At 44.0% G+C, this 14636-nt stretch overlaps 1 protein-coding gene across 1 annotated transcript in view; it reads right to left on the minus strand.

Moving 5' to 3' along the window:
• Positions 1 to 14131, minus strand: part of Frrs1l (ferric chelate reductase 1 like) — a 31712-nt gene extending 17581 nt beyond the window's left edge. The window contains exons 1-2 of the mRNA XM_059254381.1: positions 13879 to 14131; positions 1520 to 1604 (exon numbers count right to left, since the gene is read on the minus strand). Of these exons, the coding sequence (XP_059110364.1) occupies positions 1520 to 1604; positions 13879 to 14116 (323 nt within the window). The 5' untranslated portion in view covers positions 14117 to 14131. The remainder of the gene's footprint in view (positions 1 to 1519; positions 1605 to 13878) is intronic.
• Between the last annotated feature and the right edge of the window lie 505 nt (positions 14132 to 14636).

Genomic DNA, 14636 nt, shown 5'->3' on the forward strand with positions numbered 1-14636 from the left:
ACTGGGATGGAACAAACGAAGGGATGGGGAGGGTAGAAAGAGCAGAGAAGTGTGAAAGATAAGCCACTCGAGGCCAGCAGGCTATCAAAATCCTGTCTTCTCTCAATATGTCTCATCGCCACCAGAACTAAACAGTGCTGACCATTTTGCTCAATGATAACAGTATTGGAATTTTGAAAAAGTCTTTGAAAAAGACTTGTAAGCCAGTCAGGCTTGAGGCCCCTGTAGTTGATGCTTGGCTCCTTAAACTTTGAGCCCTGAACAATCACCAGAATCAGCACCTTTAGTGCCAGGTTCATCAAAACCTCTATGTGGGAAGTTTCTACACTAGCGCTTTCTACCAAGCCAATTCGCATTCATTCCTTCTCATTTTCTCCTTCACTCTGTCTCCAACTCTCCCTCCATTTGCCTTCTTTTCTTTGACACAGGCTTTTTCATTAAATATTCCAGGTTGGCCTGAAACTTGTGAGCCTCTTGCCACAGCCATCTAAGTGGGAAATTACAGACATCTGCCATCATGTTAATCTGGAACCCATCACGTCTTGATAGAATGCTACCAATAATCATATAGGGACTTAAACTAAGAAGCTACAATAACCAATGTTAGCATCAGGCAGAATCCACAAGTCATGACTATTTATTTGAAAAGGAATTGTTGGGGCTGGGACTATAGGTCAGTTGGTAGCATGCTTACTCAGTATGCACAAAGCCCCGGGTTCAGTCCTTAGCACCACAGAAACTAGGCACACATCTGTGATCCAAAAGCTTGGGATGTGAATGCAGGAGAGTCAGAAATTCAAGGTTAACCTTGTTTGCATAATAAATTTAAGGCCAGTTAGGGCTATAGGAGAACCTGCTTGTCTTGGTTATATTTTGTCACTTTGACACAAGCTGGAGTGATCTGGGAAGAGAAACCTCAACTGAGACAATGCCTCCATCAGATTGCCTAGGCGAGTAAGTAGGGCATTTTCTTGATTAACGACTGATGTGGGAGGGTGCAGCTCACTCTGGGTGGTACCAGCCCTGGGCAGGTGTCCTGGGCGGTATAAGAAAGCAGGCCAAGCAAGCCATGAGAGCAAGAAAAAGGAACAGCATTCCTCCATGGCCTCTGCTTCAGTTCCTGCCTCCAGGTTCCTGCCCTGCTTGAGTTCCTGCCCTGGCTTCTCTCAATGGTGGACTGGGATATAAACCCTTTTGGTTATGTCTTTATCACAGCGATAAGAAGGAAATGCTCAAACTGAACACTAGCCAAGCATGGTGGTGCACACTTATAATGCCAGCATTATGGAGGAACTGGGGGAAGATGATCCAGAACTCAAGGCCAGCAAGACCCTGTATCAACAAACCAACCAACTCCCTGAACACTGTTTTTTTTTGTCTGAGTTCTCCATAACTTTGAGGAGGTTCCAATGGGGGACAGACCCAGGCGCCCACATAGCAATGCATGTAGGTTGAAATACCACCATGAGAAGTCGGTACATGTCTGAGCCTTAATTATCCGACTCGAAGCTGTACCTACCTAAAGCATCCTTTAGTTCTTCCGCAGTCTTCCACTTTGATTTTGGCAAATGGGTCCACAGGAGGAGCAGTGGGGAAAGGGTAGCCTGGGCAGTGAAAATAAATAGGGGTCGTAAAAATCCAGTAACAATTTTTACAATGAGATTTCCCCAAAATGCATCGACTATTTTCTATCATCATCATTAGCAACGTTTAAGGGACTTAACAAAGGTCCCTTCCTGAGGGAGTCCACACCTTAGGTGGGATCTGGGAATGAATGTGTTCTTATTTCATTTTCAAGCAAGCAACCAGGGACCTTGAGTGGGGACCTCATTCTACATAACCACTGGCTCATCACTGTCCCCCTAGGAGTTAGAAAATCTCAACTTTAACACAGTGCACACGCTCTGGGAGAAAGAAAGTTGACAAGGGCCCAGCTTTTAACTTGGCACTGGGGTGATTCTACTCACATATAGAATGGAGGTTCCCATTTCATCTCTCTAGACTGCCACTTACCCATATGCTAAGTCCTTCCCACACAAAGCTTCTAGCATTGTCCATCTGAGATTACTTCTTACACCACAATGCATTTAGGGAACCCTAGAGAGGAATGCCATGGAGACATCCAGCTTCCAGGGGAAACCATTTTCATCTAGGCTGATTACTCCAAGTATGCAGGAGCCATACGTGCCTCATCCTGTGTTCTCTGCCCTGCATGATGTTTGGCACTGGATAATGAGTAAATGACAATCAGTGACGAAGTGCAAGCTTCCACAGATACACCTAAGCCATGTAAACCATGTCTTTTCTATTTGTAGTGCTTTTATTCAGGGAAGTTTTATTTAGTTATATTAGCGTTATACTTTTCACAAATGTCTCCAGGCTATACTCTCCTGGCACAAATCTGTCCGTCTCTACTACCACAGAGTTTGAGAACTGGATCAAACAACAGCCCTCTTTTATCACCTAAGTAACTGGGTCAAACGCTTTGGTTCTAGTTTTATCCAATTTTGTGCTAAAACCTACACTATTTTCACTACTATTGACAACATTCTGCCTTGGACAAGCTTGTTTTTCTCTGTATTTATTGAGCAGCTTATCAGCGCTACAGATTATAGTAAGTGTCTTCACTTGTGCCCTTACTATTACTTGTCACAGAAGTTCCAAGGCTATTTTTTTCCCCAGAATATTCATCCAGGAATGCAATGACTATTTCCTTATGTCATTAAGATTCTAGAGGTAGCCGGGCGGTGGTGGTGGTGCATGCCTTTAATCCCAGGACTCAGGAGGCAGAGCCAGGCGGATCTCTGTGAGTTCGAGGCCAGCCGGGGCTACAGAGTGAGATCCAGGAAAGGCGCAAAGAGAAAGGCTACACAGAGAAACCCTGTCTCGAAAAACCAAAAAAAAAAAAAAAAGATAAAGAAAAAAGAAAAGAAAAGATTCTAGAGGTGACAATCTCTTCAATGTTACTTCTGACTCAAGTTCTGAATCTTCTTCCTTCGATATCTCTCTGTGCATGTGTATGTATGTACACGCATGTGTATATATGCACAAATGTGTGTGTGTGTATAGAATTAAACTCAGGACTTCACAAAAGCTGGGAAACACTATCACTGAGCATCATCATCCCCAGACTCCCTCTTCCACTTTTCAATCACAGAGTCCTTAGTCATTCCCAGCATCAGGAGAAATATTGGCTTAAGATAGATTTCCAGTTCAATAAACACCAGCTGTCATTATCATCCCTGGGTCATTATGGCTACTAAAATGTTATAAACTTAACAGAGAACTAATAAGCATTGGGCAGCATTTTTAAAAAAAAAAGAAAAATGGATTTCTAGACAGCAAATAAAAGCAAGTTTTAGAACAGAGCCTATACAAATGTTCTGAGCAAGTTCATTAGGTTGGCAAACGCCTCACTAACATTGATTTTTCTATCATTTTGTATGTTCTAAAATAAAACCAAATAATAACTTGTGTTCTGTGAGCTGTGCTTACACATCTAGTTAACATCCCCCCCCCCAGTTTTGTGGCTTGAATTAACGATTTTGGCATAAATTTTACCACTGAGTTATACCACTAGACTGTAGGCACTACTTACTTACTTACTTACTTACTTACTTACTTACTTACTTACTTACTTATTTATTTATTTATTTATTTATTTATTTATTTATTTATTTATTACTATGTAAGCTGTCCTAAAAAAACAGACCATTTGGGCTTTGTCCCTGATTCCTGGAAAAGACACCCTAGAGCAGCAGTTCTCAACCTGCAGGTCACAGCCCCTTTGGGGGTCAAATGACCCTTTCACAGAGGTCGCCTAAGACCATCAGAAAACACTGATCTTTACATTATGATTCATAACAGTAGCAAAATTACAGTTATGGAGTAGCAATGAAAATAATGTTATGGTTGGGGTTACCACAATATGAGGACCTGTATTAAGGTGTCCCAGCACTAGGAAGGCTGAGAACCACTGCTCTAGAATCTTGACTTATTATAGTAGGTGTGTCTTTACTCGACAGGAGCCCCTTAGAGAACATGAGTTTGTCCTAAGAGATAAGATGCATATAAATACATTTGCTTAAATAAAACCCTCTCAGACGGGGACATGTGAACCGTCTCCTGATGTGCCTTGAATTTGATGTCCCCACAGCCTCTTTTAGCTGTTGTTGCTGAACACTTGGTCCCTGCTGGTGGTACTGCTTTTGGAGGCTGTGGAACCTTTAAGGAAGCGAGGCCTAGCTGGCAGAAGGAGGTCACCAGGAACAGGCCTTTGAAGAACCCTCCCTCCTCTCTTTCTGGGTTCACTGTGATATGAACAGTCTCTGCCACTCACTTCTGATGCCCTGAGTTGAGCTGGCCTACCATGTCTACTGCCTCATAACAGGTTGAAACCGTAGGGTTAATACATCTTCCCGCCCTTAATATGTTTCTGGTAGATATAATGGTCACAGAAAAGTAAATGACACACCTCTCCATGCTTGCTTTCTCCAACTGTGAAAACATAAACGTCTTTACCCATGTTTCCTGAGGGTTTTTATCTAGGACATTTTTATTGTGTAACCCAGGAGAAGCATGGCCAGACTGCCTCTCTAACTATGCAAAGTTTGAGCAGATTACTATTCTGAACAATGACAGTTTGCAGTCCCCTGGGCACCACATGATTGACTGCCCCAGTTTCTCCACAACCCAGCTCGACATGATATCATTATTATTTTCATTTGGATTTCCCTAAGCACTGATAGACACAAATGTCTCATCATATCTGTATTAAGCACTTGGGTTCCTGCCTCTGTGATGTCTATTTCTGTAACCTTTGCTTCCTTTATCATTTGGAATCCAAATTTTTTATAGAAGGTTGTATACAATTCATAAAATTATTGGTTCCCTATGTTGCTATCTTTTCCTACCACCCTTCCACCAATTTTGTTTTTCTATGTGTTTGTTTGTTTTCTATGATGCTCTTTTTTTAGACCCAATATTTAATTTTGATGAGGTTAAACTAAGTATTTCTCTTCTTTTTGGTTTTTGCTTTTTTCTCTCTCCACCCCACCCCCAATCTTTGTTTTGTTTTTGTTTTTGTTTTTGTTTCTTGAGACAGGGTTTCCCTGTGTAGCCCTGGCTGTCATGGAACTCACTCTGTAGACCAGGCTGGCCTTGAACTCACAGAGATCCACCTGCCTCTACCTGTTGAGATTAAAGGCTTGTGCTTTTCAGGGTCTTAAGGGATCATTTTCTATCACATCAGCATGAGACATTTCTCTCATTTTCACTTACTAATGCTGTAGTTCTCTATCAATAGCACAGTGAGCGCTTTGACCCACTGGGAATTTACTCATTATCTAATGTGAGGCAAGAAATCAATTCTATTTTTCTACTCATATTGATTTGTTTGGGTTTCTTTTTGCTTTATTTTCTAAGACAGAGTCTCACTATGTGTCCCTAGCTGACCTGAAACTCCCTATGCAGACCCATCTACCTTGAAAGTAACTCAGAGAGATCCACCTTCTTCTACCTTCAGAGTGCTGAGATCAAAGGCGTGTGCTATCATGTCCAGCTCTACTGAAGTTGATCCCATTTTTTTCTCAACATAATTTGTGAAACAACTCATGCTTTCTGTAGTAATTTATGGTAACTCCTTTCCAAGCCATCAGTTCTTTCATGAAACTGGGCCTATTCTAGATTTTCTGTTTTGTTTTTTGATTGTTGTAAGCTAGGACCATGTTGTTTTAATTATTTCACTTTGTAATGTATCTTGATTACCTAGCAAGGAAAAACTATCCCACCAGTTCATGGGACTTGATTCTTCCATACAAAGCATAGAAGTCATGTGTGAAGTTCCTTTCAGAATTGTACCAGACTTCTGTCTGGAATTGTCTTGCATTTGAGATGAATTGTGAGTGGATGGAGAACTGGAATACTCATAATATCAGGTTATTCTTTCCAAGATCATGGTTTATCTCTTTATTCACATTCTTTATATCCCTTAACAGTTCAAATTGTTTCTCTCTATAGATAAAATCAGACCTTGCCGAGCTCTGTGGACTTTGAACTGTTATCTTGTTTTCTTTTGCATTCTCTAGCTCACCCTAAAAAGTCCAAATAAGCAACAAAATGATAAGGGCCATGTGTTGTACCATCCTCTGTACATGAAATGTCCACAACAGACAAAAATTGGGACAGAAGGCTTCACGGTTGCCAAGAGCTGAGACAAGGGAAACATGAAACATCTGCATGGTGTTGGCTCTGGGAAAACATGACTTCTTTTCAGGGTGATCAAAGTGTCCCAAATATGACTGTGGTAGAGCTGCATAAGCCCTGTGGACATACTTTAGAATTATGTCATAGCATGCCTTAAATAGGTGCATGAACAAACACATGCCACCGTGTGCCTATGGAGATCAGAGGACAACTTCTGGGAGTCAGTTCTTGGGTTGTCAACTCAGTGGCAAGTGCCTTTACCTGGTGTGACATCTCACCAGCCCTAATGCCAATATTTTGACATACAATGTTTTGATGGTTCAATTGAAGGCTTATGGTTTCTTCTTTAGCTCTTTGGTCAATATTCTTTTTAATTGGTATTATCACCCATGATCGTTTTCTTTCTTTCTTTTTCTTTCTTTTTTAAGGGCTGGGGATCAAATGAAGAGCTTTGAGTGAACACTCTGCCACTGATTGACACTCCCAGTAACCCCTTTCTATACCTTTGCTAACTTCAAATTTCATCTCACCATAGTCAGAAGACATCTATGCATATGATAGAGATCCTTTGTAATTCAACAACTTGCTATAATCTAATTCATAGCAAATTTTAGAGGATCTTGCTGGGTGTTCAAAAAGAGTATGGTTCTGTATTTGTTTATATACTCATTTGTCTAATACTATTTATATAAGTCAACAATATTTATCTTTTATTGTTAAAATTTGGTTTTTAATGTTAAGGGTAGTGTGCTGATTTTAAAAGATTTTGTTTTGACATTTATCTACATATTTAATTTATTAATATCTATTATTAATACATGTATAATAGATAATTAACATAGAATAGATTACTGTTTCATGTATTTGGAAGCACCATGCATGTGTTTATTATAGATATATGTGTATACATTATATATATATAGTACACATATGTATGTATCGATAGTTATTTTTGAAGTACTGAGTAATGAACCCAGAGCATCATTCACACTGAGTAAGCACTCTACTGAGCCACATCCTCAGCCTCGGAAACTTACTTGTTGGGCTCCTGATTTATTGTTTCTTTTATCAGTGTATGACAATATTTGTCCTTCACAGTCCATCTTCAATTATATTCTGTCAGACTTTATTACCTCAATTTCCTTAAAATTCACCTTTGCCTAAAACAACATTTTTATTTCTTCCAATATATTGGTATAGTCAATATATATTTACGTACATGATTGAAATTCAGCTGTAATCCCTCTTTCTCTCTTGTCTGCCTGGCACACTAATAAAGTTACACTGTCACATCAAATGAGCAGGGATTATTTCCTCTTTTCCTGTCCCCTGAATTACGCTCAGGGCACTGGTGAGATGGTTCAGTGCATAAAGGTGCCTTTTTGTATAACCTGAGTTTGATCCTTGTAACCCATGTCAAGGTGGGGAGAGGAAATTGACTCCACAGATTGTCTCCTGACCTCCACACACGCACCATGGCGCTCATATTCGCAAACACACCCCAGTCATGCACACACGCAAACACTATCACGATCCATTTTAAGAATTAACCTTCTGTAAATATGAAGTAAAGGTGTTCTGTCCCCGTGCATGTCTGTATATCATGTGCATGCTGAGCCCGTGGAAGCCAGACCAGGGTGTTTGATCCCCTGGGTCTGGAGTTACAGATGGTTGTGAGCCAGCCTGTGGGTGCTGGGAATTGAACGCAGTCTCGCTGAAAGAGCAGCCAACGCTCTTAACTGCTGAGCCGCCTCTCCAGTCCCACACATGTTAAATGTGTGTATATTTTTAGAGTGAGCACTGCCTCTCACTGAGCCCGGAGCTTCTTAGTGGGAAGATTTGTTTTCAGTTGACTTGATTTCTTTTTTCTTTCTTCTTTTTTTCTTATGTGGTGTGTGTTGTGCATGTGTGTGTCACTTCCTTTAGCCCATGGCATCCTTTAGGTTCCGCTCCTGTGGATTTGCCTGGTCTGTATATTTCCTGTCAAGGGAATCAGGTGGCCTTTGGTGTCTGGTTTCTTTCATTTAGCATAATGTTTTCAAGGGTCATCTACCATGCAGCATGCATTAAATCTTTATTCCTTTTGATGACAGAATACCATCCCCATTGTATGGTCAGACCATATTGTTTATCTGTTCGTCAGCTGGTAGGCCTTGGGGTTGTTCCCACTTTGGGACTATTATGAACCATGCAGCTGTGTAGAAGGTTTTGTGTGGATGTGTTTTCAACTCTCTTAGAACACAATTGCTACATTATATGGTAACTCTACATTTTACTTTCTGAGGAGCTGCCAAGTCATTTTCCAAAGAGCTGGAACATTTTACATCCTCATTAACAATGCACAACATTAACTTCTCCACTTGCTATTTTCATATATATATGAAATGATATGGCTGGACAGAGGAAGGAATACAAGGTGGGAGGAGACAGGAACTCAGTCCCTTTCAGGCTGAGGATTTGGTAGAGGTAAGAACTCACTAGTGGCTGGCTGCTCTGCTTCTCTGATCATTCAGCATTTACCCCAATATCTGGCTCTGGGTTTATATTATTAAAACCAACTAGAATTCATGCTACAATGTACCTCTTTGCCTTCCCTGCATTCTGTCTCCCTGTGTATACTGATCTGTCTTCCTCAATCTTGAGATATATAAATTGAACCACCCAGATATGGCTCACTTGTCTCTTTTAATTAGCCATGTCCACTTCCTCACTTACATCGGTTTGCTTGCTTGCTTTATTTCCTTTCTCCTACTTTCGATGCAATTTTTCTCCAAAACAAAAACCTAAATCATGCACTGGGGAAAGGTCTCAGTAAAGTGCTTGCCACACAGGCGTGAGGACCTGAGTTTGATCCGCAGCACCCATGTTATAAAGCTAGGTGTGGTGGTGTATGCTTGTAATCCCAGCATCAGGAAGATGCGGACAGGTAGATCCTGTAGCTTGCTGGCTACCCAGACTAGCCTAATTGGATGGTCCCACATCCCCATGGGGGAAAAAAAAAAACCATGGTGGGGCTGGGAAGATGGCTCAGGAAGTAAACGCAATCACTGTGCATGTATGAGGACCTGAGTTCAAATACCCAGCACCCATGTAAAAAGTACATGCTTGTGATCCAGCAACACAGCTTGGGGCAGGGTACAGGAGGCTCACTGGAGTTTACTGGCTACCAGCCTAGCTCTCCATCCAGTTAGAGACTATTCCTCAAGGGAACAAGGCAGAGAATGATAAGGACTAACATCTACTGTCTGCTTGTGGCCTCTGCATATATAAACCACCCCCAGACACCCACACACAAAGCAAAATTAAAATATAAGGTGGATGCCACCTGAGGAACAACACCCAAGGCTGACCTCTGGTCATGGCATGGGCATGCATATACACATACACAAATCCATACATGAATATATATATATATATATATATATATATATATATATATATATATATATATACAAAACCTAAATGAATAACATTATATTGGAGTTTTTTAAAAATTGCAAAAATTCTCCTCCTTCCTTCTCACACGGACTCAATCTTTCTAGTAACTTTGTTTTAGAGACTAATTACAGTAAGTTTTTTCTTCTCTTAATTTCTATTTTATCCTTTCTATCTATCAAGACATTCCTACATGGAGTCGGTTTTCTCATTTTTATTTGTTTGTTTGTTTGTTTTTGCCGTGTTGGAGGCTGAACCCTCAGTCACACCCACGCTGAGCAAGCTCCCCATCACAGGGCTCCTCCAGCCACTCTGGTTGTTGTTTGAGGTTCTGTGGCTTCCATTCTCATCTAATCTGTGGTCTGTGGGTCCTTCTTCTGCACTCCCGTGAGCCCATTTTGCGGCACTCTCCTGAGTGGTTAACAGCTTTTGCTTTGCTATTTATTAACTGCTTCTAATTAACTGGTTGGATCAGAGCGCTTCAGGTATTCATTTAGCCCTTGATTCCATGAAGTTTAAACCACAGATTGGCTGCTCATCCCATTCAGCTTCACCTCTGAGAACCACAGCATCAGCCTCTTTCTGAGGCTACCTGAACTGTCCCTTCTACTGATCAGTCATATAATGGAGAGATGTTGAGAGAGAGAAGAGCAGATTGTCAAGTCCTACACCAGGGCAAAAGGAGATTTCACAGTAGCACGTTGTCCCTTCAGAACCTGCAGCTTCTAACTAACTTTGAAATCCTCATCTCAAGCGTCTTCACAGAAATCTTCATTCTTTCCTGTCCACGACCGTTCCTAGCGCTTGCAAACACAGACCTTCACTCAGGCAGGCTGGACACTTTGCACCACCTACGCCACAGAGCCAACAGTTCCCTGCTCCTTTCTAGCTGAGTGAGTTTGGCCAAAAAAAAAAAAAAAAAAGAGTCATTTCCCTTAACTCTTCAAATGTGGGGAACGGTAGCATCTAACTCACAGGAGCGCTGCACGGGTGAAAATGAATGTAGGTAAAAGTATCTTAGAAAACTGTTTGACACACAGTGGGAACTTATAAAAGATAGCGAGGGCTGGGGAGATAACACCATCGGTGAAGTGCTTGCCACACAAGCCTGAGGACTTGAGTTGGATCCCCAGAACTCACTTGAAAAATCAGGGCTTGCTGGCAATATGTGTCTATCACCCCGTGCTGAGGAGGCAGGGACAGGTAGATCCCTGAGCTTCAGGGATGGATGAGCTCCAGGCCAGTGAAAGACCCTGTCTCAAAACCAAAAATAAATAATAAAAAAATAAAAAGGAGGATGATGTCTGAGGAACAACACCCAAGGTTGTCCTGAACAACACGCAGGTTGTTCTAGGGTCTCTGCACACATGAATATGAATATGAAAACACACACACACAAATAAATAAATAAATAAGCAGTTGAAAGGGAGCTCCAACAATTGTCCTTGGCAGAGTTCATTCACCGAGGACACAGAGGATAATTAGTCATCTATTGGTGGCTTTAAAGAACTTCCAGACTCACAGAGAGAGAAGCTACATATTTACACACAGCACCTGACTGACCCGAGAAGGACACAGGCCGAGGAAAGATGGCCTACCCATGCTTCCGTCCTTCTCCCTGCCTCCAACCCAGCTCTTCCCACAACAGGAAAATCTGGTCTCGAACTCAGTGGTGAGCTGCTCATTCACATGTTTTGCCAATGCTAACATCGTTATGCTTTAAAGATACGCGGCCATGAGTGGCTCTTTTCCTTATTGGTCAAAGGGAAGGCAGCTCCTTCCATCCTCAGACGCAGGATCCTTGGTCCTGGCCAGCTGACAGCAGGGGGAAACACAGGGCTGCACTGAAGGTCTAACACTGAAGCAACACTCTGTTCTTGTTGCTCTTCTCCCTCAAAGGAGCCCCAGAAGAGAGTAGTTATCCGTAACCCAATGGTTTATATTCTCCTGTTGTTGGCAACATGTGTATTCTGGCCTGGAAACCTACTTCTCAGAGTGACTGTAAAGTTTTCCTTGGTAGCTACTGTCCACCTGATGTTGGCCTTCATAAAACCAGGTTATACAACTGGCAGTTCATTCTCTCCATGTATGCAAATGGACACGGAGAATCTGGCTTGTTCTTCATTAGTTAAATGAGACAATAGGTGCTCACATGCCACCTTTAAGTCATATAGAGGTATAGGCTGGTTATGTACAGAATAAATATACACTACGTGTTTTCAGAAAAATATGCTTAGGAATATTTATCCTTTCCCAGAGTGACAGATTCTGTTTTGCTTGTTGTTTCTCCACCATTTGCCCCTTCTTCCCGGGTCCAGGGCTGCCTGGCCTCCCTTGCAGCTAGGTCACTACTTAATTATGCTTGTAATTGCCAAAGACTATGAGAAGCAGCGATTTACATAAGTAGCCAAAAAAGATAATTACTTATCCTAAACTTTTCTTTTTCTTTACTTCAATTTTATTTGTGTGTGCACGCATGTGTGCATGTGTATATGGATGGGCATATGCCACACTGTGCAGGCAGAGGTCAGGAGACAACCTCAGGTGCCAGTCCTCTACTTCCACCTTGAGACTGGGTCTCTTGTTTGCTCTTGCCTATCAGTTGGCCCACAAGCTTCCAAGGATTTGATTGACTCCATTTCCCATCTCTCCATAGGAAGGCTGGGAGGACGGACCGATGAGCTACTGCACCTAGCGTCACATGGGTCCTGATGCTCTGAACTCAGGCACCTCACATTCGTGCCGCAAGCGCTTTACCCACCCAGCCACCTCTCCAGCACTCTTCCCTCAATCTTGAACAACACACACAAAAAGCTACCAATCTTCTGTTTCATAGATGAGGACAAGGTCTTAAAGGACAGTGGAGCAACAAGATGGAAGGAACATAGGTCCCCGAGTGACAACTTGGAATAGAGCTGCCTCACCAACCCCTGAACAGCCAGACTCTAGGCCACTAAATGTGTGTGGGGGAGGGAGGGGTTTCAACAGTCTCTATCTAATAAATATTTCCCCCCAATCCATTCTCTCCACCTTCCTTAGTATAATAATTACATTTTTGAAGTGGATATAGTATGTCTTTTTTAGCTAAAAAGGTTACCCTTCCCAGACTCCTTTACAGCTATGTGTGACCACATGACTAAGGAACTAAGATTGGTAGAGGGCACTTCTCTCTGAATAGTGTCCTTAGTAAGTAGGCAGTCAGCATTTTCAACCCATGTTGTCTTTCTCATCATCTGGAATGTGAAGGTAATGAGTAGGGTTCGAACATCTACTTGGGATCATTAAGTCACAAGCTAAGAATTACTCCTGAGTAGAAGATCCAGCCCCAGAGTCCCAGAAGACCAGAGACTTTTCATGCCAGTTCTGGATTGTGGGTTTCTAGATTTCCTTATATGACTGAGAGAATTCTATCTTATCGAAGATATTAACATTTGCATGCTGCGTATAGCTGAACCTCATCCTAATTAAGGGATACGCCCACGAACAGATATCCTCGTTTCAACCCCCAGCTTGATTCTTGGCTCCTCTTAGCAGAAGTAAAGGAAAATAACTCTCCCCAAAGCTGCGGAAGAGACCAGTTTCCAATCCTTTTATCAGAATAGATTTGCCCTTTGTACTCTTTGAAACAGCTCTTCAGGGAAGCTGGCTGAGAAACTCCAGTCTCTGGGCCCAGATGGTCCCGACAATAGTGTCTCACACCAGGAGACTACAAGTGTGGTGGGAGCAGATGTGGGTTGGACTGGAAAGAGAGCTGTGACCCAGCTTTGGTTCCTGGGCAATGAGACCGACAGAAAGACGGGGCGCCAGTACCTGCAAATTTAGGTCAATACAGACCGATCGCCTAGGAGGTAACTGGGCAACCGGGCTCTTTAAGTTGGGTTTTCTGCTTCTTGCCTGCTGCGCTGGGCTCCGGTACCCCAGGCCAGATGGCGCCTCCTCCATGGCAGGGAGGATGGAGGAGGCCAGACGCTGAGAACTGGGAGAGCATAGGCTTAGTACCTCCTGTCCACAGCTTCGCAGGACTTGAGTCAGAGTCTCCTGGCCCTAGTCTCCCCACGTGTAACACCGGGAGCAGGCTCTGACAGCTCCTCTAGACTTCCCTCTTGCAGGCGGGGTCTGAGCACCGGGCTCGCCAGCCTAGCCTCAGCTGTGCACATCTGCCTCCACTGACATCCTTGCGGACCCCACTCCTGTACTCCTCGGTCCCCCAGGTCGCCCCTCACCCTCCGGTAGCCTCACCCTCCTCCGACAGGTAGCGCAGGTCGTAGAACTCCCCCGCGAAGGTGCCGTAGGAGGAGTCGTGGCGCGACACTGCCTCGTCGGCGCCCGCGTCCCCTCGCGCGCGTCCCCGGGGTCCCCGGCCCCCGGGGCCCGCGCCGTCGTCCGCGGGGCTGGCGTCGCAGGCAGCGATCCCCGCCAGCAGCAGCCGCAGGAGCAGCGGCGCCCAGGCCGGGCGCTGCCGGGGCTGCCCCGCCATCGCTGCGCACCGATCCCGCAGCCAGGCCGCTCCGGCCGCAGCGGGGGCGCCGCGGGCGCGGGCCGGGACCGAGCCGCCGCCAGCACGCGCCGCGCAGCCGCGGAGCGCCCGCACCCGCCGCCTCCCTGCCTCGCTCTGCGCATCCTCGCTCCAGCCCCGCAGCCTGCCCCAGTCCTCTCAGCATCACCCCCTCCTCGCCTGACGCTCCTTCCTAGCTTCCCTCTCGCGTCCTTCCTCCCATTCTCCCCACTGCCCAGTCCCCCTACAGCTTTGACCTCCTGGTCCTTAGGGTTCTCAGTGTGGCCCGCCGACCTACAGCATCAGCACCACCTAGGAGCTTGCTAGTATCTCTTCAGGTCCCACTCCAGACACACAAAGCGCGATTTGCTCTTTCACTCAAACCCCCAGCAATCCAGTTTTCACACCTTATTAGAACGACTGTCTCCAACACCTGCACTTTGCGTTCACAGAAAACACTAAGACTCATAAATTTCTGGAGACCATCACGGAAGGAAGATGA

The sequence above is a fragment of the Peromyscus eremicus genome, chromosome 2, assembly GCF_949786415.1.
Source record: "Peromyscus eremicus chromosome 2, PerEre_H2_v1, whole genome shotgun sequence".
Lineage (NCBI taxonomy): Eukaryota > Metazoa > Chordata > Mammalia > Rodentia > Cricetidae > Peromyscus > Peromyscus eremicus.